General features: G+C 36.6%; 1 protein-coding gene across 6 annotated transcripts in view; it reads right to left on the bottom strand.

The window, feature by feature from the left end:
• The window catches only part of MIER1 (MIER1 transcriptional regulator), a 57,040-nt gene that overhangs the window by 15,195 nt on the left and 16,700 nt on the right, over positions 1-25,145 (bottom strand). For all 6 annotated transcript variants that reach the window (XM_058538249.1, XM_058538254.1, XM_058538250.1 and 3 more), the window contains 5 exons: positions 22,404-22,549; positions 12,008-12,169; positions 11,180-11,312; positions 9,152-9,216; positions 5,710-5,782 (listed from right to left, as the gene is read on the bottom strand). In XM_058538249.1, coding sequence (XP_058394232.1) covers positions 5,710-5,782; positions 9,152-9,216; positions 11,180-11,312; positions 12,008-12,169; positions 22,404-22,549 — 579 coding nt within the window. The remainder of the gene's footprint in view (positions 1-5,709; positions 5,783-9,151; positions 9,217-11,179; positions 11,313-12,007; positions 12,170-22,403; positions 22,550-25,145) is intronic.

The following is a 25,145-nucleotide window of genomic DNA, read 5'->3' as shown; positions in this document are numbered from 1 at the left end:
GCTCAGCCTCTGTTCCCCAAAGGGAGCAGACTACAGTTCTTATTTTCTTGGAGTGATGGGTGGGGGTGGACAAGGCCTTACAAGGAAGCCCTGACCAGGAAGAGGAAGATGGAGGGTGGGTCCCTGAGTCCCCAGTGTACTCCCAGTTAGAGGATACTCCCATATTGGGCCTATGAAACAAGCACAAACTACCTGAGAGATACTTCTGGAATCATTCTGGAAGTCCCAGGTAGCCACAAGAACCAGAAATGTTCTTATTTAAGCTGAGTACACAAACACCACCAGATGGTATCAAATGACAAGCGAGACGTCTAGACTTGTAACTGGACAGCCAGACAGGCTATCCCTGAGAATACACTCGTTTTATGCAATTACAATATACTAAAAAATGACCATGCGGTGAGACCAATTAGCATTTCCACAGAGAATAAACCACACTGCATTTACTGGTTCCAGAAACAGATCAAATTATTTTCCAATTAAGTTTACACTCTAAATAAAATATGACTTTTGACTATGATCTAAATAAAATAGGCAACACAGTTGATATTTATTAAACGTCTGCTGTAGAATGACTAAATGCCAAGAGATCAGGAATTCAGAAGAACTCAACTACTATGATAAAACACTAAAATACAGAGGAGAAATAATGTCTATAAATACCATATGAAGGAAAAAACTCCGTAAAGCAACAGAAAGAAAAAATACTCTTTATTATAATTATAAAGTGACATGAATATGCTGGATTTGGAAGATCACCATCACTGAAAAGTAACAGCACCTCTAACAGCATCTTCTGAAACTATTTCATTCTAAATGAATTACCAAGCCTAAATAATAGAACTTTTAAAAAACAACCATAAATATACCCAACCTTGTGTTCCTGGAATATATAATTTACATATGATTATAAATAAGTGCGAGTTCAAAAGGCAGGACCTCACCTAGTATATTAACACAGGTTAGCTGGGGAGTGTTTCTTACGGCATTTTAAGTAATCAAATTAAGCCCGTCAGATAAGCAGAATGAGGTGTCACAATACTTGAACAAAGTTCAATATGTGTTTGTGTTGGGGGGGAACTAATATAGAAAGCTGAGAAATCACCACCACAAAACCATAAACAAGCTTCTGTAATCTGGGAAATTAATTCCCAGAGAATAAATATATATTTACTGACCTCCAGTTCTGGTAAAAAAGAAAAAGTGTTATTCCATTTTTAATGTCTAAGTAAAAATTCTATCTAATCAATATATTATGAGGATGAAAACGCTGATTCATAATCAGCATTATGGTGTAATAATGAGGTTTACAACAGAAATTTCCATTCTTAAAAAGTCACCCTGTGGGGGCCAGCCCAGTGGCGTGGTGGTTCAGTTTGCGCTCTCCGCTTGGGTGGCCCCGGGGTTCACGGGTTCGGATCCTGGGCGCAGACCAATGCACAGCTCATCAAGCCATGCTGTAGCAGCATCCCATATAAAGTGGAGGAAGACTGGCACGGATGTTAGCTCAGGGCTAATCCTCCTGGGAAAAAGGAGAGGATTGGCAACAGATGTGAGCTCAGGGCTGATCTTCCTCACCACAAAGAAAGTCACACTGTGACTAGTGACATGAATTTTGTCTAGCTGAGGTTTTCCTATATATGGGTTACATGAACTGCCTGCTTCAACAGTTATTATTTTCATCAACTAGGGGTAATGCATGCGTTCACTTTTCACTAAGTAACTGAAGAATCAATAAGTTGTCAAATGTTCATCAGAAACAACAATTTACATGGTCCTTTGCTATTCACTGCTTCCTAATTCCTAGCCATTGTTTACTTACTCTAAAACTTAATGCAGGCATGAAAATCTGACCGGAACACTTTGCTTCTTTCTCTTGACTTTTTTTTTCCTAAGTAGCTCATCTAATTCCCAATTAACCTAGTCCAGGGTTCTCTTGGCAATGCTGACACTTTCTGGCCAGATAATTCGGGGTGGGGGGAAGAGACGTCCCGTGCATTATAGGATGCTTACCAGTATTCGAATTATTTTGTCTTATCACAAAGCTGCAGTGTTTACTCAGTTTAATACATGGGAGAAAATAAAACACACATAGCACTTTGAAAAATGATGCTTTGCATCTGAATTAAACCTTCCCATACGGTCTGAATAGAGCTGACGACATACCCTGGAGCCTCAAGAACAAATAAATGAGCCAGGGTGAGCCAGAGTACTTACTCTCCTCTCTGGTCACAGTAATTACTTCTGGCTGGGTGTGACTCAAGCTGAGTCAACGGAGGCTCTCTCTAGGACTTTTGCTGAAGCAAAGGCGGATGGGGACATTCTCCTTTTTGTTGGTTCTCTAGCTATAAGGACATGTAAAGAGTAAGCCAGGAGCTCCCAGGAGCCATCCTAGCTTGCCTGACAATAAAGGAAAGAGCTAGAGGGGACACCTGCTAGCATAAAAACCCCTGACTCCAGTTATATGTGAAGCCAGATCAGCCAGAACTTTCCAGTAAAGCAATCAGATAAATTATTTTTTGCTGAAGCTAACTGAACTGGGTTTTTGTCACTTGCAAGCAAAAGAGGATAAACTGATGCTTTCTGAAATTTTGAATAATAGAACCTAAATATAATGGGTAAGATTAACCATCTATTGAAAATGCCACTCACTGAGCACTTACTGTGTGCCAGACACCATGCTGCTAAGTGCCACACACAAAAATATCGCATGTAAACTTTCAGCCACAGGCTCTGTAAATAAATGCTCTATTATTGCTATTTTACAGGTGAGGAAAAGAAGTAGTTAAGTAACATGTCCAAGGCCAATGCCTAGATACTGATGCAAGTTCACTGCCTCCATATGGGTCCTGTTAACACCATTCCGCACCCACCTAATGACTCAGCCACCAAATGCTTACTAAGGGCCTATGTGACCAAGACCATCCTCGGTATTAAGGCTACTAAGATAAATAACAAATGATTATAATACACTATGTTGAGTATAAATGATAATTCAGATAAATTTAAGAAAATGTTAATAAATGTGTAGTTGAGATTTTGTAACCAAAACAGATACAGGTTCAAAGGAACATGCCTCACTTGTGACTGTAACTAACAAATCTTGTTTATATAACTACTTGAATCAGGAGCGATAACTGATGAAGAATATATAACCAGCATGAAGCTAGTAAAAAAGAAATCAGACGTCAGAGAAAAAATTTATCAATGTCTCTCCAAAATGATTCCTTTTATCAATAAAAAAATTCTAATCCGTCAAATAATTCCTACAGTGAAAACATGAGGATATCTTACTTTTGTGGTGCTTTTATCAAAATCACCCAAACCCAATGCTCTCCCTTTTGAATGTGTCTTCTCACCAAATCGATAAAAAATATCCTGCGAAATTTTCTCTATTATCAAAGAATGCACTCATCAGGACTATCCCTTTGACAGTTTTATTTCTAACAGTGTGGTTTACATAACAGTTTCACATGAATTTGGTCTGCGTGCATAGGGCACTAAGTGCAGACGAATGCTGGGTATCGTGACAAAGTGAATTCCCAGATCTACAGAGCTGAGGAAAGGCCCCATGTCACAGTGACCCTCCAAGGCACTATCACCCTGCTCAATCTAGTCGGATCCTCACACAATCCAACACGTTAAATTCTCAAAGTGAGAAAGCTTCATAAACCACAGTTTTCCTGGAAAAAATTATGTACAACTGCTTTCTAAAATTATATAAAACATTAAACCAAAACTTAAACCATTAAAAATTAGAGATTGTGATCATTTATTCACTATGATATCTGACAATACGAACATGTTAAAAGATGAAACATGAAGAGATAATTAAAACTATCTTGCGCCATAATATTACCTTGCCACATATAAGCTGAGGTGCTTTCCTATTCCCCTACAAAACACACAATTTTCAAAGATAGGCACTGCTATCTTTCATAGTCAAAATTTAAAAGAAACTTAAGGAAATGGAACAAACGTCTAACTTTCAGTTCTTCATTTGGAGAGAAAGAACTCAATGGTGAACACGTGCTAACCGTTATATAACATGTAAGTAAAGCATAACATTTAAAATTCAATTACAAAAATAAATACAAAAGCCAATGGATTATTTATTTTTGCACACAATTATCATGTATTCACAAAACATACGCACAGAAATTCAATATATACCAAGGTCACTCCCTATTGATACTCTTAATGTTCCTATATGTTGCAGGAATTAACCTGAAAGTGTGCGCGAGCTGATACCAAAGTGTTTAAAACATTTTTGCTATCACTAGAATTTACTGGCCTGTGATGTTCCCTTAACTGTCTCTGATCTGCTGTTTGCCCTGAAAGCAGGTACACACTTAGAATATAAAGTAAGTTTCTGGAGGGCACGCTAGAAGAAAACAAACAACAAGGGCCAGCCCCGTGGCTTAGCGGTTAAGTGTGAGCGCTCTGCTACTGGCGGCCCGGGTTCGGATCCCGGGTGCGCACTGACACTGCTTCTCCGGCCATGCTAGGGCCACGTCCCACATACAGCAACTGGAGGGATGTGCAGCTATGACATACAACTATCCACTGGGGCTTTGGTGGGCGGAGGGGTCGGGGAGGGAGGAGATTAAAAAAAGAAAACAACAAAAGACCTCTACAACTTCAAAAGGCTCTGTGTATGTAAGGTGACATGGAGAAGAAAAATGAAATAAAAGAAATGAAGAAAGATTTCTAGCATTGAGTGATAGCATTGAGTGATGTCACATTGCACACGAACTCATTAAAAACACACACACACAGGGGCCGGCCGGGTGGCGCAAGCGGTTAAGTGCGCGCGCTCCGCTGCGGCGGCCCGGGGTTCGCTGGTTCGGATCCCGGGCGCACACCGACGCACTGCTTGGTAAGCCATGCTGTGGCGGTGTCCCATATAAAATGGAGGAAGATGGGCACCGATGTTAGCCCAGGGCCGTCTTCCTCAGCGGAAAAAAAAAAAAAAAAAAAAAAAAGAGGAAGATTGGCGGATGTTAGCTCAGGGCCGATCTCCTCACAAAAAAAAAAAAAAAAAAAAATTGCAAAAAAAACACACACACACAGCATTCCTTCTGAACTCACCCAAAGTGAATAATCTAAAATAGACTTTAAAAAAATTCTCAAGTATTTTATGTTACTGGAACTTGAAGTATTTATGACTTACCTCAGGATTTTAGATAATATGATGAAAAAAATCATGTAAAACTTAAGTATAAAAGTTGTTTTCCCAAATGATTTTAAATACATAAATATCAAAGTACTCAATTTTAGTAACATTATTATAATATTAAGTTTCAGAAGCAAATAAGCTTTTCATATAGTTGTTTACTCAACTTCTTTTTTAAACCTGTTCAATAGCTTCCAATGACATAAAATAACCTTTTAAAATCTGAATTATACAGGTAATGAAAGGGTATATTCAGAGTATTTAAAACATAAAAAAAAAACACCAAGAAATAAAAAGTTGGGATGTTTTAAGTCACTTATTACCAAAAAAAGCATTCACTTTTTTCTTTTTTGCTAGATACCGTGGACAAAACTGGAAAAAGAGAAAACACATTTCTTCTTACAGAAATAATGTAGTGGTCCTCTTTCATAAATCAATGGGGTAACATAAACTGTCATGTTCTTATCTCATAAAATAACAGCTCATTACTTCAAAAGCATGAATTCAGCTATGTTATTTTACTAATAACCCACCTTTTTCATTTTCTTTGTATCTACAAATGCCAACTGGAATCTCTGCTTGAAACATGGAGCCCACCATAATCTCCTATTTTAAAAACAACATAAAACATTAGTAAGATCTAGTAATACAGATTTTATATCCATTTTCTAGCTGTACCATCTTCTTGGGTAAACTGTTCTGGTTTCTCTGTTATAAAATACAGATACAACCAATTAACTGCCTCAGAGGAGTATTGTGAGGATGAATGAGTTAATAATAGATAAGGGCTTGGATATGATTGGATGAAAATATTAGTAATAATAATTGGATGAAATGCAATATACACAATGGATACAAACCTTACTTCAAAAATATGGAGAGAAAGAAATAAAAATGAATTCTTATAATTCAGTTAATAAGAAAACTGCAAACACTCGGAGAAACAAAGTCAAATTCAGATATTTTCAGAGTGCTCATGCCCTACATTATGGTCCCAGGATCAGCAGCATCAGTGGTGATGCAAATGCTCAGGCCCCACCCCAGACCTACTGACCCAGAAACTCTGCGGATGGGACTCAGCAACTGGTGTTTTAACAAGCTGTCCAGGTGACTCTGACACACACTTAAGTCTGAGAACCAGAGCTTTAAGGCAAAGGAAATAACAAAAAGGGTTTGTATAAAGCTCATAGAGAACAAACAGATGACACCCCAAACCAAATGGATAAGCAGGTTAGTGCCTGACTTTCATTAAAATAATACAAAATGAGCAACATTTTTAACATAATTAAATTTTACTTGAGGAAATCGGGTAATCAAATCTATGCAGTCAAATCACAGAGTAGGGGAAACTGGCTGTTAAGAAAGACAACTGGCAATCACCACTGATGAGATTTTATAACACACAGGGACCAAGATTACATGGACCACCTTTCGTCCGGTGGCTAAATGTCAAGAATAAATTTACTGCATTTTCAAAATGAAGACTTGGACAGGAAAGATACAAAATCATGGTATAGTAAGTTTAAATAACTCCTGGGATTTGAAAAGTTCCTCTCTCCTGTTATCATTACCCCACTGATACAAGGATCTCATTTTATCTAGTGTAACTTCCAAGACGTGCTCTACATAATAAATTTATTGCTGCACCTGTATAAGAAAACCAGTCAGTTTTCTATAAAGAGTATCACAGACAAATTTCCTTAACTCTTCTACAGGAATTTCCTTTATGTCTTTCACTATAAAAAAGAGGGCTCTATTGTCACCTCTTGTGCCTCTTTTACCTTTACTCACCTATGCCTACCAGAGAACAGATAGTCAAGGTATCAACCCTGGCTGGGGAGTTTCTAAAAATATCAACAGCCTGGATCCATTCCAGACCAATTAAATTAGAACCTCTAGATGAAGGCCCTGGTCATAGTACTTAGAAGTTCTCCAAGTGATTTCAATGTGAAGCCAGGGCTGAGAACTTCTGGACTAGTATAAAGATGAGACACCTCCTTTTTCCTATTGAGTTCAGAACACTTCTTTTCACCTGCTAATTCATTCTGTAGAGAAGGGAAGGGAAATGGCATTTAGGAGCATTATGTACCAAGTATCTTACATGTGATTTTCATTAGGTCCTCACCAACTTTGACAAGGCTAAAATTGTTATTCCCATATTGTATGTGAGGAGATTAAACTCAAAAAAAATTAATTTCCTCAAGAACACACTATTGGTTTAAATTCTGGGGCTATAACTTGAACTCATGTTTGATTTCAAAACTGTTTCCTCTACCCCAGTTTCTATAAAGACTTAATTTTATCTTACAAGCCTTAGAAGATGAATCTACAAATAGTAACAATTTTTTACTACAATAAAACCATACTAAAATAAGGTAATCTGGATTTACTCTGGCCTGCTTTATTGCATAATTTTCCTGAGAAGGGACTAAGGAAGGCTTCTCCTCTCCTATGTTCTCCCTCCTCTGAGCTTCTGTTCCTTCATTAAAAAAAAAAACTCAACGCTTAATCAAATACTTGACTGGACACTCCAGACACAACAACAATTAATTTATGTTGGAGAAAAGATATATAAACTTCACTATGGTGGAAAGTAACAGTTTAAGATGACTCCTAAGGTTTCCAGCTTTTTTCATCATAATTTCTGCACCGTGCAGTAATCAGAAAAAAATGGATTGAAAAAATGGATTGACCCAAATAGGTCACACAAGTAGTAACTTCTGTGATCCTTGTTTTCTGTCTTCAAGCCCATCATTCACTCATCACTCACTCAAATTAATTAACGCATCCTGCACTGGGCTAACATTCCCTACCATTCTAACTCACACTGATGTCTCTCTCTCCTAAACATCTCTTTGGAAACCCATAAATAATACATAATTCTAGCTGAAGCTCGGAATGCTCAGGTAGTCCAGTCCAAGTGCATCTGAATACTTCATTCTTTCTAATAGGAACTCTAAATATGATGTTGCCTGATTTTAATCAGCAAGGAAGTCAGCTCCTTTTTAAGTTTGCCCCAGGTATCCCAAACCAGAACACTTTAAACCAACAACAACAACAACAACAACAAAATCACCACAGGGAAAGCTCAAAAATATTAACTAAATAATTAAACAATCATGACTTTAAAAGTGTAGGAAGCCACTCAATTTGATGTTTTGGGCTATTTTGATTCCAAAGCAATGACTGTTTATGCACTAAATTTAAAATCAGATCTAGGAAAAAGAACAACAACAAAAAAACTCAATGGAATTTTTAAAAGGAAAACTGGGTAATCCATCTCAACAAGAATGACATCATTTCTAAATGATTTGCTCTAACCAATTCTACATGACATTTTGATACATTTTCCTAATAAGTCAACTGCTTTGCAACAGCTTAAAATTAATTCAATTTAACTATATGATTAATTACACAATGTTATACAATTTTATAATTAAAAACTTACATCAATATATTATCTTTAGATTCATTTTTAGAAATAAACTTATTTAATATAGATAGTTATACGGAAGCCCAAATCCATCTCTTCATACGATATACTCTGAGCTGTAAATATCAACATTAACATGGGATGGAAAAACCTATAATCCAAATTAGTAAACAAAATTTACTCAACAAAAACCAAAGCCTCCACAATTGCTTTCCCAAGTATATAAAAAAAAATTACGTGATACTTTTTACAGTGCAACAAACGTCTAATTCAGCACTAGTGCAGAAATGTGGATTTCTAATCTTGGTTTGAATACCAACTTGGTCAACAAAATCCAATTCTTTCTATACTATTATTTTATTTTATAAAAAGATAAATATTTTTCTCACTTGGATATACTAAGAGAAACCTGAACATCTATTAAACATTTAAATGTTACAAATGGGCTTACTTCAGTTTCATAAATATATTTAGTTAGTAAAAAAATAATTATACTTGGCTTTTTAAATATTTATCTAAGTTTTGGGAAAATATAACTCTACCTTTTTCCAGTCTTCTGATGGAATATAATCTTCATCTTCTTCAGATTCTTCTTCTATTTCACTATCTAGAATAAATAAGACAATAATACTCTTAAATGACTGCTTATCTTGTCCACAACTGTATTATGTCAGCTTGTCATTTTTACATCTACCATCAATATTTAAATATGCCCAAAGCTATGTACAGAGTTAGGCCAAGGTACTTCTAATCAAATAATATCCTATCAGTTAAAAAAAAAAAAAAAAACCCTCCATAAAACTTCCAGGACAATCCTAATCTTAGCTAACTGTATTCTCATAAAATGATTTCCTACAAAAATTTCAGGGAAAAAAATTGATTTAGAGTCAAGATAATCTGTCTCGAAACCTAATTCTGCTACCAACAGCCTGATTACAGAATAAATTATATGATCTCAACTTCTTCCCTTATAAAATCAGAATTTGGACAAAACAGTGGTTTCCAAACAGTGCTCCTTGAAACACTGAGAACTCTGTAGCATCACTTCAGGGGGAGTGCGTGTAGGTAGTGTATGTATGAAGACCTCCATTCTCCCCAACCTCCATTTTATTCAAAGTAGGCAAGTTGCTGTTTGTTTACATTTTGGAGTAAGAATGTATTTACAGAAAGGGGTGGGAAATCTGAAAAGTATTACATTGTCAGCATCTTCTCAACTCTAAAATGGCACACAAAGTTCAAAAAAAGGTTAACATTACATACAGAAATTAGTTCTTCCTATGGAAAAGCTAAGATAGGCAGTATATGTATAGCTTCCACGCATACATCACAACTGAAATACCAAATCAGAAGTATGGAATAAATAGTGTTTTGAGAGGCAGTCACTTAGCATCCCACTTTTAAACATACTTTAGCAATGGATCTGCTCTTCGTTTAACTAAGGGGAAAAATACCACATTTTCCCCAACCTTAAAATAAACACAATTATTTCAGTAACTAATCTCTCCTTGCATTGATGCGCTTCTCAATTGGATCATTTCTTTGATCAAAATTCACAATAAAATTATGTTTAGCAGCACAACATTCACTTCTAATTGTGTAACAGAAATCATTCATACAAAGCAGTAAGCATGTTTAATCAGTTCTTACATTTCTACATTTCATGAGAGGTTATTGTTCAAGTGTTTTTCTTCCTTTTAAAGTACAGAAATTCAGAACACAGATTTAACCTAGTAACACTAATGGTTGACTTTTTCTTATCAAGGAGCTGTCTTCTAGAGTAATAATTCCTGCTTAGAATGAAATCCTATGAAGCAGATGAAACAGGCAAATATTCAAGACACATACATTCAACATTGTCTCAAGTACTGGTCATCTCTGACCAGATCACAACTGTGCAAAAATTAGGAGAGTTCTTTCTAGTATAAGTATTCCCACTTCAAGAGTCAACCAATTCTTTAGACCTGGGAGCCACTGATTAGAGAAAGCTATGCTTATGAATGTATCCAAAAAAGGCTAAGAGGCAAAGAATGTAGGAAAACTGAGGAAAAGACTAGGAGAAATAAAAAAAGATGGCCATGAAACAAACCAAATTTAAAGAAGGGTAGGGGGAAAAAAAGGAACATGCTCAAAATCAAGTAGTGTACTGACACAATTACTGTAGTATATTCACCAACAACAGGGCCCTAGCATTGCTAACCTAATAACACAGAACAAAATCCCACTGCTGTTGAGTGCGATTTCACAGTAAATGAATTCAAACAGAGCAGTGGAAAAAAAAAAAAAAAAAACAGAATTTTAGGTCATGGAGTCATGCACCCATGCACCGCATAACAACGTTTCAGTCAACAATGAACCAGACATACAATAGTGGTCCCATAAGATTACCACTATATGGTCTACATGTGTAGTAGGCTGTACCATCTAAGTGTGTAAGTACTCTCTATGATGTTTGCATGACAAAATCACCTAACGACGCACTTCTCAGAACGTATCTCCATCATTAAGGGACGCATGACTATATATTAAACAGTGAAAATTATATCCAACCTATAGCAAATAATAACACTTACTTGTATCAAAATATTTACATCGACGTGGACGGATTATTTCCTGGGCATCTTGAGAAGCAACAGATTGTGATGGATCATCATTAGAAGACTGAGTTTCATCCTCTTGACCTGATGAATCTTTTGTATTCTCTTCCTGTGGAATAATAAATTAAACTTCTTTAAGATGTAAAGAAAATTGTTGCAGACGCAAGGTCACAGTATTTCAAATACAACTAGAAGACTAAAATAAATATACTAAATGCAGCACGGTCTCCTGGGTTGGATCCTGGAACAGGAAAAAGGACATTAATGGAAAAATTGGTAAAATCTGAATTGTCTGTAGTTAATTAATAGCATGGTACCAGTGTTTATTTCTTAGTTTTGATAAATACACCATGGTTACATAAGATAACATTAGGGGAAGTTTGGTGAAGAGCATTCAGGAAGTCTCTCTGTACCATCTCTGAACCTGTTCTGTAAAACTAAAATGACTTCAAAAAAAAAAAATATGAAAAATGAATACAGAATTGCCAATTAGCCTTTATTACTTAAAAACAATAGCATTTTTAAAAAGTTGCTACAAATTTATTTACAATAGGCATTGAAAAGAAATCTGGAATGACACAGAGAAAACTGTTACCACTCCTCTCAGGAGTGAATTACAGGGGACTTCCAATTTTCATTACATATTTCTGTATCTTCATTTTTAACATTTAAATGTATTACTTTTAAAATCAGAAAGAGTAAAGATAGATTACAAAAAAAAAAGTCAAAATGAATATATTAATAAATTATAACTTCAATAAGAATAAAGATTATGATCTTAAAAATATATGTGTATAACCTTACTTTATTTTCCCCACTACAGCCACTGTTATCATCATTATCGGCATCTTCATCATCTTCACCTTCTTCTTCCTCTTCCTCCTCCTCCTCATCTTCTTCAGGCAGTCGAATAGTACTATCATAACCATAAAGGCTGAGAAGTTCATGAATTGGCATGTCACCTTCCTAAACAGACCAAAATAAAAAGTTAATTTCAGAGTAAGTGATATTTCATACTCCTATAATTCACAAATCTAGAGTATTCATTCCATACACAATACTCTTAGAACTGTATCAAGAATTCTCAAAGCATAAAAAGTGAAACTAAAATAATTCTGAAACTTAGAAAAATCCCAGTCTTTTAAGAATTTCTATAAGAGACTGACCAATTCTAACGGCTAACAACAAAATCTTTAAATATAATAAAAAATGACATTGGTCACTTTTCTTTTTTCATTATTCTTTTGTGCAATCAATTCAGTAAATGTATACCGACAGTCAGATAACACTATGTATGGATGTTCACACTTAATAAGAGTACCATACATAATTCAGGAGTGGAGAAATAGAATAATTAGAAAATAGACTGTAAACTAAATTAAGAAACCCAGAAATGGAGATGAAATTCACATGCCAGCCCAAACACATTAAAAGCAAATAGCACTGATATACCGGAATGATACTGGATTTCACTAGCTCTTTTCTAGGGTTATCTAAAATTACATATAAAATCATCTCATGCAATCCCTACTGTCTTACAAAACCGTTATATTATCTCCATTTCATAGATGAGGAAACTGAGGCTGACAAATTAAACAATTTCTCCAAAAATCACACAAGTTACAAGTAGTGGAGCAGATTTCAAGACTAATTCCAAAAGCCCACACTCCTAGTGCACCATTCTGCCTCAGCCAGGGACCCTCCCAACCCACAGAAAACACACCCTCTGAGGGTGAAATGAAGAAATATCCAGATGCAGAGAAATGAAATCAGCTTTCTGCAGAAGGTATCACTCTAATCAGTAATCAAGTGATATAAAGTATCAGGAAAACATGACAAAATTCCAATTATAAAAAGAAAACTTAACCCAAATGACCTGAACATATTATACACACATGCACACACTGAAGAAAAACTTAACAGAGAGAATCAGTTTAGAACCTGGAAAAAGGGTAACCATGAAACAAGACATGTTTTGTGTTTCCCCAGCAGTCTTGGAGCCTCATTCAGGGACAGAAATAAGTCTAGCCCATGCGTTAAATACAGTACAACATGACGACACTAACCACTTAGATCATACAATTAACTACCCCCACTCAGAATTCCTGTGCAAGAAACAACTCACGCTCATAATTTGAAAAATTTTCTTACAGGAAGGAAATGCTGTTTAACACTTCTATGTCACACTCTAAATGGATACTCTAGTTATAAATCAGTTTGTGAATCTGTCTCTGAACGAGGAGCCCCTTCTGAGAGCCCTAACGACCTGCAGCAGCCACAAACTGAGAGGGGTACGTCTACCAGGCTTTAGTGCCGCGAGAACTAAAGCAGAACTCCACAATCAGGAAAGCAGCAGAGGGGAAGACACAAAAAGGGTTGGTTGTATACAGAATAACAACAAACAGCTGACATAAAGTATCTCCGATGTGCTAGGTATTTGTGATAAGTGCTTTGATTCCACTTTCTTATTCTATCCCTTTTCTTAACACAAGCAGAGTGAGAGTATTACACAATCCCATTACATCTTTAAAAGTACCAGACGGGAGTATTTGCTGCCTTTATTTGGTAAATAAAATCAAGCAGAGAGAAACATCATGCACTGACAGAACCTGTACAGTAATACCCAGACCTCCTAATTCCAGCTCATATTTTTTATGAACTCATTCTGCACCACAAATTAAAAGCAGGTTTAACAACTGAAATAACTACCATGAAAAGGAGCCACTGAAATATTTAGTATGAATAAAGGACAAACCAGGAAAAACACGTTAGCATCAGTTTGCAACTAATATTTTCATGGACCTTAAGAATTCATAAACAGCTTGTTTCACAAAGTCATGTGTCGCTAGACAACGGGGATACATTCTGAGAAACATACTGTTAGGCAATTTTGTCATGCAAACATCAGAGTGTACTGAAGGGGAACAAAATGTGCCACCCCAAAATGTGTCTCTTTTAATATGAGGATTACTTTAGGATGCTTATTTTTAATAAACAAGACTCCAAGTTCTTCTTGTTACCTCTCTCTTAATTGACTAAAAGAATTCAGATAAAAAGACCTGTCTCAGGAAGCTGAGCCATCACCTTAGCATAACATGAACTAAGTGGCAGACGGGGAGGAACCTAGAAAAGCCTGTTTGTTGGGCTCCTCTCAGTGTTCCGATTCTGTGTGGCCAAACACTTGTTTCCCAAATGTGTGCTCCTTTTCACCTACCTGTGAATTGCCATCCTTTTGCCAATCACCTTTGAAGTCCCTTACTCTCCCCATCCCCAACATCTGTCTTTAGCTGAGGATGGTATTTAAGCTGAGGGCTTCAGCCATTTTGGTGAGTTGCTCAGTTTTCCTGGGTTTCTTCCATGTATACATATTACTAAACTTTTGTTTTTCTCCTGTTAATCTGTCTCATGTCAATTTAATTCTTAGACCACCCACAAGAACCTAGAATGGTAGAGGAAAATTTCTTTCTCCCCTACAGTACTTACACAAACCTAGATGGTACAGCCTACTACTAGGCTATACGGTACTAATCTTATGAGACCACGGTCATACATGTGGTCCTTCGTTGACCAAAACGTTATTATGCAGTGCATGATGGTATTTATTTCATCTTTAAAACTACACTAATATATGTTACTATTACCCCTAATTTTTACAACTGAGTTAACTGGTATTTTGAGAGATTACACAAAAGGGGATAATCAAATAAATGTCCTCCGACTCTCTACCTGTCGTCAGTCTTATTCAAGGGCAACAGAATCACATGAGGGCTTATTGAAACTGCTGAGCCCCACCCCAAAGTTTCTGATCTAGTAGGGCTGAGGTGGGGCCTGAGTGTTTCCACTTTTCTAAGTGCCAGGTGATACTGATGCTGCTGATACGAGACCACCTTAAGAACCACTTATCTCACGGTTCCAGGATAAGATACCCGAAAATCAGCCTTTCTATTGGGACGTAATAGAGCTTGATCACTATCTTTACTAAAGCTCATCACTAACATATGACAGTTATGTGTCAAACATAGCTCAGTTATGTGTCAAAAGCATAGGTGACATACTAACTGCATGGAGAATAATTTTTTTTTTTTTTACCACTATCAGGAATATGGAATGTCTGACATCCATGGTTAGGTCAAGATTTTTTCCTCCTGGATACGCATTTGAGAACTATGACTCACTTTATAAAAGTTCACTTCTCAAAGAAAAATTTAGCGACACCTCCAATATTGATTAAGCAGAGAAAAGAGGAGAGTCAAGAGTGGTTGATCGGTGTATTCGGAGGAGAACTGCTTGAATTTGAAGAAACAGTAATAAAACTGGCAGACAGAGAAAAGTCCCTCAACTCAGAGGAAGCAACAACTACAGAAGTATAGGAACAAAAATGAATAAGTAGGTTACCTTGATGAGAGCAACGGTATCTGTCGTAACTAAAACAAGAAAGTCAGAACTGGTATTTTCACTATTTTTTTCTAGTTTTACTTAGTTTCTAAAGGGATATGTTATACTCTACTTCTGAGTCAATTTGAGAGTAGACATTGAGCAGTGATTGTCCCTATGCAAGGGCTTAGGGAAAACTATACACACAACAAAGTGTTCAAGATGGACTTGAGCAGGGAGAGATTTAGTTTGCCAGGGAGACTGAGCTAGGGTGGAATCCACTGCGATCACTCACGTGTAGTATAACCGCAACCTAAACTCAACTAGTGGTTGTGGTAAAGAAAAACCTCAAGAGATCCTGTGGAAGAATCAACAGGATTTAACCAAGAGTTAAGTGATCAAGAGGTCCTGGTGACACCGAATCTCTGGTTCCAGACATTCCTTGGACCCAGATACACATTCATAGGACTTCTAAAAAAGTTCTTAAAAATAATAAAAACAATAAAGTTCTAATAAACTTTTAAAAAGTTCACTTTCAGTCAGTTAGTTTTAGGTGGGTTCTATCACGTGTAAGCAAAATATCCTTGCCTATTCCATCAAGAAAATGCTTGCTTAATATTAAAAACAAAGAGTACATACTGGTATTACGCTTTTGTTTAGGTATTAACATTTAACTTAACCTCTGTCATCAATATCAAGTAAGTAAGCAACAATTGTAACCCACTGAGGAATTCAACAGTCAGAGTTTGACAGTATTATGAAATTATCTTACTTGATCTAAGGTATAAAGTGAAGATCTTGCAGCAAGCACTGGGCTACAACTACGATAAAAACCAAAATCAATTTTGCTGAGGAATCCTCAGTTTCAAATTCAAGTAGCATTTATTGTGTCCCTACTATGTGCTAAAAAAATCTTTAAGTAATTCTGCTATCAGGTATCATGTAAGGATCATTTATTGCTGTCTGCCCCCCAAGCCTTTCTTTCTACTTCTATACTCTTATTCTTCCAGGAAATGTTCCTTCCTCTATTCCAAGCATATATTTTGATTGAAAGCTCACCTTCTGGACCAAACAGCATCTGATCCAATTGGAATCACTGCATTCCCTGGCCATAGGTTTGGCATGGGCACATGACCCAAGCTTGGCCACAGTTTATTTCCAAATTTTTACCAATAGCAGCTAAAGAAACACAGACTATCTCAAGCAGCGAATCTAGGAGACCTGGGAACTGACTGCATATGAAGAAAGTTGGTCTGTAAAAGGACGGCACCATGCAGAAAAGCAGAAACAGAAAATATGTTCTGGTGACACTTGAGACATCCCCCTGCCCTTAATGAAATCACATAGGCCCTGCACTAAATTCTTTTTTGCCTAAGCTAGTTCAAGACAGATTTCTTTATTTGCCCCCAAATATTCTGATATAAACAGTAATGATATCCTGTAAAGCAAATGTTATCTCCCTCTGAAAATAAGACTAAAAGTTTTAGTCTTAAATAAGACTAAAGATGAATAAACCGAGGCTGGCAGGACATTATTATACGAGGGCCTGTCAAGTCAGTCACCTGTTCCAGAGAATCTCTCATTAGCTAACAATGTCAAAGTCTGTGTTCTACCAGGTACTAAGGGGCTTTCCTCAACTTAAAGTGAAACATCACAGTAAAGTGGCACAATATTTTATTCCCATTGATACGAGTGTTAAGAGTACAGAAATGGGGGGAGCAGAGTGAAAGAAAATTATAGGTCAAATACAACAGATTTTCACAGTTTTGAAACAGATGTCTTGGGGAATTCTATTAATGAAATAACTACTAAGATTTATTGAGTGGTTACCATGTGCCAGACAATGTGCTAAATGTTTTACAGACATCATCCTTGTAATAGCACTGAAGCTTAATGACATTAAGTAACTTTTCCAAAGTCACACACTGAATTAGCAGTGCAGCTGAGTTCTCAACCAGGCCATATGACTCACTGCTTTACAGTGCCCTCACATACACGTGCATGTATACTCTCTTCCTTGAAACCTGACCCTGGGTTCAGTGTACATCACCCTGACGGAGTATGAAATAAAACGTGCCGGGTTGACAAACTATAAGAAATGAGGAAAACGGACACAGTACAAAATGAATAAAAATACAGGCATGTGGACTATACCTGCATGTGCTTTAAGAAATAAGTTGTCTAAGCACTATAACAAAAAGAGGGGCAATCACGTCTGAATAAGAAAGGGATGCTAGCTGGAGGGGGGAAAGAATAGACTTTTTAAAAGACAAACATGCTGAAATTAAATCTGTCCTTTAACTTAAAAACAATAGGATAAAGTTACCAAGTACCAACAATAGTTTTATAAGGTTGGAGTGGTGTCCATCTCTTGGCTGCAGAGGAGGTAGCTCTCCCTCCCTCACATCAGGAGGTTAGTCATTTAGAAGTGACTGCTCATGGCAGCAGATGTTGGTTCAAGGGCCATTTGGTCGATGGACATAGTACTCTTCTTATATCTGTTGTACCCAAACTGACTTACCAGTAAATGCTTATCAAAAGGGGAGGAAGGAGGAAAGAGGTTAATTTCCAGCCAGGAAGGCCTAAGGGACCATATCCAGATTGGACTAGAGAGAGTTCCTAAGGTAACCAATCTCTTGGGGTTGGAGCTTGACTATAAAATACACCAGGAAGAAATGGTGGCAGTGAACTCTTTTTTTTTTTTTTGTGAGGAAGACCAGCCCTGAGCTACCATGCTAATCCTCCTCTTTTTGCTGAGGAAGACTGGCTCTGAGCTAACATCTATTGCCAATCCTCCTCCTTTTTTTTCCCCAAAGCCCCAGTAGATAGTTGTATGTCATAGCGGCACATCCTTCTAGTTGCTGTATGTGGGAAGCGGCCTCAGCGTGGCCGGACAAGCGGTGTGTCGGTGCGTGCCCGGGATCCGAACCCGGGCAGCCAGTAGCAGAGTGCTCGCACTTAACCACTAAGCCACGGGGCCGGCCCAGTGAACTCTTCTTTATAATCCTCGTGCTGGGGTTTCTTCTTTTATCTATATAATTCATGTTGCATGCACACTTCAAAAAATACTCAATCTCTCATATTTTAATCTTTATTCTCTAGCTCTGGAGATTCACTGGATGGAATGCATCCAGCATTTTAAACTGAATATTAACTATTAATATTGTTATAATGTGATCCCAATCCTTCCTCTCCTAAATAGACTACAATTCTTCCCTTCAAAGCAAGACTGAGTTTGAAGAGTGCAATCGAAAAACAGAGTTACATCTGCATATTGTTATTCCTAGCAAACAAAAGTCTATTTACTATGGGAATGATTCTGACACTCCTTCTAAGATCACCACAACAAAGTCTAACCTGTATATCTAACTCTATTAAAACATTTAAAGCTAAATTTACATAACTAAAATATCTTTTAATTGATAAGATTCATGCATGCAAATATAACAATACACATCAAAGCTTCTTCCACGAAAAGCTAGTTAAAATTTTAGAATTCAAACTGAATGAACTTAAAACCACAAGCTATGCAGTTATAACTCTTGAATGAATCAACTGTTAGAATTCTGCCACACCTACATCAAAAGTCCATTACACGCAACCAAAGTGCCAGGTAAAAACCACCCTACCAATTCCTGACATAACTATAATGTTTCGCTTCTAAAAAACCAAATCAGTACAGTAATCAATATGACAAACTCTTGCTCACTGTTTTAATAAAAACAAAAACCAGTTTGGTTTGGTTCATACCTAAAGAGTTTATAACTACAGGAAATCCAACACACTGGCTCTGAACCAGCTTAGCTGCAGGTTACAGATAAAAGCACTGGTGATTCTGTGCTACTTAAACCTAAGCCTTAATTATTCTGGGAAAAGGCAGAAGCTATCTGAGAAGGTATAAGACTGGTTGAAAACAATGATAGAAGACTGGTTCCCTTGTCCTTCTTTTCCTTTCTATATTCTCTATAAATCTATTTTAGTTACTTTTTCCTAAGGAAGGGTCATTTGAAAATAAGTCTTGGGGGGCTGTAAAGCACTGGGGAAGTAGGTAGAATAAAGGAGAAAAAAGAAAGACAATAACATGCCCCTAATTTTAGCAAAGCCCATTAGTAATTCAGTACTAATTAAATGTAATAGCCCATTTTCTGAAATAGAAGAAAACAATAGTCATTCCACCTCATAACCTATTATATAACCTATACTTGATTATCTCCTCTTGAGTACCCACTCAATTACTTGGGTAATGTAGAATGTGATACAATGGAAAACAGAAGATTCTCCTCCTTTACCTTTTATCTCATGGATAAGTTATTCAGAAACAAGAAAATATATGTAAAGCTATAAAAGTTTCTGTGAAATACAAGCAAATACTTGGAAATAACTGCCTTTCTATTTCATACATATGAAGTGACTGTGATTGATTTTTAATCAATTGTTTCATTTGCTGTTCACCTAGGTTCTGAATCATCTAAGCAAATTATCCCTGTCTTCTGAATGGCTTTCCAGCCTCTTCTCAAGAACAGTTCTGACTCCAGGTTCTTCATGTTTTTTTTAACCCATTCTTGAAAAGCTTTTATAACAACTTTACATCATTGCCACTAAGACCAATTCTGTTCTCTAGCTTAAAACCATAAAATACTGAATTGCTTAGGCACTGTGGATTAAGCCAGCTTTAATCACTAAATGACCTAATACGGGATCACCCGACAAGATCTTACTAAATATTAACAGGACTCCTTTTCCACCTCCGTAAATGTACACTTTAAAAAGTTCCAAGCTAAAATTCTGAAACACAGATTAGTCTTTACTACTATAAAGGTATAAATTCATCTTTCCATATTTATACTCCAAATGCTTAAAAGTTGGCACCATGTCCTATTTTTTTCTTATGTTCTTTTTATCACGGAGGACAGCAGACTGGATTTTTAATAAATTTTAATTAGAGGATCCCAGATTGATTTATCCATTCATTCAAAACCTCTGAGTGACCACTCTTGCTAGGTACGATGAAATACACTGGTGAATAAAACAGACATGGTCCCTCCTCTCAGGGAACTAAAGGAGGATACAGACAATAAATTAAACAAACATATAATTACAATTTGTTAGGTGTCAAGAAGGCATTGAATGGGGTATGGCGGCTAAAAGAAGCTAACCAGGGGACAGGAAAGACCATTGTTAGGAGGCAACATTAAGCCCAGACTTAAGAGGATGAGCAGCCAGCCTCAGACAGCACGCACTAGAGAGCGGAACGAGCTGAAAAGCCCCGAAGCAGAAATGAGCACACCCAAGAACGAAAGCAGCTGCTATGGCTACAGAAGAGCTTGACGAGGCAGTGTAACACATGGAAGAAGGGCCACGCCATGCAGCTGGCCTTGCTGGCCTGGTCCAGGAGTCTGGATTTTCTTCCGATGCAACAGGAAGCCATTGAGGGGTTTTAAATAGGAGGCTGACATAAACTGATGTATATTTTGGAAAGATCATCATGGCCGCTGTGGAAAAACCCTGGAGAGAAGAGTGGTAAAAGAGGACATCGAGAAACCAGTTAGGAAGCTACGGCAACAGTCTAGGCTAGAAATGATGGTGACCTGGCAGCAGAAATGGAGCAGGAGCTGGACAAGAGATATTTTTGTGGAAGAAATGATAAGCTTATTTAGGAGTAGGTATTGGGTCTGAAGGAAGATGACTCCCTGGTCTGTGACTTAGGCAACAAGGTAAATAGTAGTGCCATTTTTTACCAAGATGGAGAAGACAGGGAAGGAACAGGTAGAAGAAGGAGAACATCAATCAACAGTTCTGTTTTGGACATTTAAAATTTTAAGACGTCTACTGAGATATCCAAGCAGAAATGTCAAGCAGGTGGTTAGGTAAACAAAACTGGAGACAGGGAATAGGTTAATGCTAGAAAAATAAACTAAGGAATACTGAGCATACAGACACCATGGGAATAGATTACAGCCAATCACCTAGTTTAGTAATTTTCAAATTTGGTGTGCATACTTAGTGAAGATGTAGCTTTGAGCCCCACCCTGCAGAAATTCTGATTCAGTATGCCTGGGGAGAGGCATAGGAATCCACATTTCTTAGTAAGTCCATGAGTGATTCTAAAGCAGCTGACCCGCATACTACATTTTGAGGAGCACTGACCTAGAGACAGAAGAAAAGCAAGTCCAGGGCTGAGAACTGAGAAATTACAAATTTAAACGTTGGGTAAACGAAGATAAGTGTGCAAAGGATAGTGAATAGGAACAAACAGGGAAAACTGGACAGTGGGGTACTCCGGAATTCAAATAAAAGAAGGGAGTGGTAAACCATGGAATACCGCCGAGAGTACCGTGACCGATGGGTTTAACAATAAAATCACTGGTCATCTTGAGAGGAAGGGGCAGAGACAATCTAGAGCACTTTACTTCAGTAAATGAGAAATGAGGAAATAGGAAATGAGGAAATGAGGAAGATGACAGCAACTCTTTTAAGAAATTTTGGCTCTGAAGGGGAGTAAATAAAAGGTGCAGTAATTAGGAGAGGACAGAATGTACGTAAGAGGAAGTTTACAATCCTTTGATAGTCCATTTTTGACCCAAAAACTGTGATGTCTTACCAAAGTAACTATTTGAATTCTATTCCACAAAATAAAGTTATTTATTAAAAAAAAAATGCCTTTCAAACTTGAAATATCCCACCTATGAAGACAAAGAATTTTTCAGTATCAATTATATATACCACTTTCCCCCAAAAACACAGGTAGAGAACCAAAATTTCAAGTGTTTCCTGTCTCCACAAAAAGTGATAACAGCTTCACCCTCTAGCTCTTCTTGTTATTTACCCTTGCAAGATCCTCTATTTCAGAACTGAAGTTTGTTTCTCCTTCCATCATTTCTTCCTCTTCTAATGTTCGTTCATCATCAAAATCATGAACCAGCATGTCAGCTGATGGATCAAATTCATGGTCATCTGATGTTGCTGAACCTCCTGGTAAAGAATATTTTAAAAAGTTTGGTAAACCAAATTAAGTGTATCTTATTAATATTAATTTAATGTTTAAGGTATTTGAAGCTGAATATAAGTCAAATAAAAATACCAGGGAAAAGCTATGCACAGCAAGTATTCTTTACTGTTTCAAAAATCCTTGCTCTTACTCATCATCCCCCCGGAAAATCTCTTCTCTAAGGGATTATTTTTTGCCCTGTCACACCTCTATATACTGTTACAACTGCAAAACTGGATGTTTATAGCTTTAAAAGAGTGCATACAGCTTTTTAAAAGAGTATTATAATTTTCTAAACATCAAATTTGAGTTGTAAAGAATAAATGGTCACATCAAATAAGAATCTTTTGTGTGGGGGAAAAAAATCACAATTCTTAATCATTTGATTAATATTTAATAGACTCAGTGAGTATTAACCCCTTTAGCTGAGAAGAATATACATAATCATGTGAAATACATAGTCATCTGAATATATAGTTCAGTGAAAATACAGCTGCACTCAAATATTATTCTTCTATCAGCACTTCCACGAAAATATACAGGTAGCTGTTTTTAACTTACTTGATTTAGATCTGAAATAACTCAAACATAGAATATAAAAGCAAAATTTATTAAAATTGCATATAGAACTCTTATGAAAGGCATTAAAAATAACGTAGTAAGTAACTGATGTGTAAGCTAATCTATTTTTAGCTTGGTGGCTGGGGACTATTGCTGTACTCAATAGGTTCAAGTCTTGTAATAGCAGATTGCAAATGCTGGGCATATATATTCTGTAAGCTATCCCCACATTTGGCTATCACCAAACCTGGACTAAAGTTTGCAAAAGCATTGTTCACTAATAAACCAATGAGTTATTTAACATTAAAAAAATCAACTGGCAATTTCTTTTATCAGTTTCAACTGTTAAAGGTTATATTCACAGATGTACCTACCCTTCCATTTCTTTCTAGTAAGAGAACCAATAAGTAAAACAGAGAGATGATAGAGGCTAATTTCCTGAAAATCACACTATTAGGGACAAGGGGGCACCCAAGGCTCAGGGTTCTTCTCACCTCGCCTAATTTCTAGGGTAAGAACCATTTTTTGAGTGCTTACTACGTGCCAAATACTGTGCTCAAGTACTTCACATACATCCTCATTTAATCTTCAAACAATCCTATGAAGGACAAAAACAAAAACTTGAGGCTCAGATAGTTTAAGCAGCATGTTTAAACTCAGAGCCAGTAGGTGGCAAGGATGGAATTTGAATCCTGGGTCTGCTAATTCCAACACCTGGGCTTTTACTGCGCTCCATGCCTGCTGTAAGTCACAGCCTCAGAAACAGCAGGTATCCTGCCTTGAAGAATACATAGAGAGAGTCTCTGTTTACTAAGATGAGTGAACTGCAAGCTAGGTCAGGTGGCAAAGCGTTTAGAAGTCATTACTCTTTGAGGAACATAATAAAATATTGATATTAAAAACAAAATAACTAAATTATTTTGTTAAATTAGCAATCAGGTATCATGTTATAGTACAAATGAGTTAACAAATTATCAGTTTTAAAACGATTTGCAAAATAAAAATATTCAGAAAAATAAATTATCTTAATTTATTCTGGAAATTAAGAAAAGTGTGACATAACTTTAGCAGGGCATCTTAGTACTGGTTGAGGGACTGGACAAAAGGGTTCCACAGGAGCACAGTTTGAGAACCATTAATTAAGTTGTAGCTTTCTTGGCTCAATCATTATCTCTTCTTCCTGAGTTTTCAATGGAAAACGTTTCCAAAACTTTTAGTCACCCAGCAATTTTCTAGGACACATAGCCAATAATTATGTATTCCTATAGATGGTGCTATACTTTTCTTCTCCCTTGTAGGCAGAATGCTTCTAAAAAAAACCTCACAGCACTACTTTGTATACTATTATCCTAATCATAGTATAATTCCTATTGGATGCAAATACTGTCAAAAATAATTATGCTTAATTCCTTACTACTTATACTCTTTTATCAACTAAAAAAAAAAAAAAAAGAAAAATCCAGCTCACAGGAGTACACAGCACCAAATCGTGAGTGTTATAAAACTTACTGGAAGTCCCCCATTTTTTGGTCATTATTTGCAAAGCCAATTATATTTAAAGCCTTGTCACTTCACCCTCCCACTACATGAAATAAAGTGTGGGTGACCCCTTTCTCCCTTCCTTTCCCCACATATACACTGTACTGTTTTCTACAAACTTCCAATTTCAATTTTTCTCTTGCTTTTATCTGATCTCTTTGTTTTATTTGACTTCTTTTTTACCTTGTTCTTTGGGACCAACTAACCATCCTATTCCTTTCTGTTAATTACTAGTCCCATCGTTAAGCTATCTCCTAGGGAAAAAAATCCCAAAAATGTAATATTAGGGGGAGGGAGTCTGGTGCTTTATGAAAATAAATATTTTGCTTGAGTTAAGGCAAATATCACTGCTTTGTCCTAAAATTCCATCTTACTGCAAAATTACTAAAATGTACGTTACATATTTCCAAAGAGTCATAAGATAATTTCAGTTTATAATATACCATGTGCACTCATTTAATCATTTTATTACCTTCGCCT

This window comes from Diceros bicornis, chromosome 4 (assembly GCF_020826845.1).
Source record: "Diceros bicornis minor isolate mBicDic1 chromosome 4, mDicBic1.mat.cur, whole genome shotgun sequence".
NCBI lineage: Eukaryota > Metazoa > Chordata > Mammalia > Perissodactyla > Rhinocerotidae > Diceros > Diceros bicornis.
Note: the sequence above shows the minus strand (reverse complement) of the source record. Positions and strands in the feature narration are given on the sequence as shown.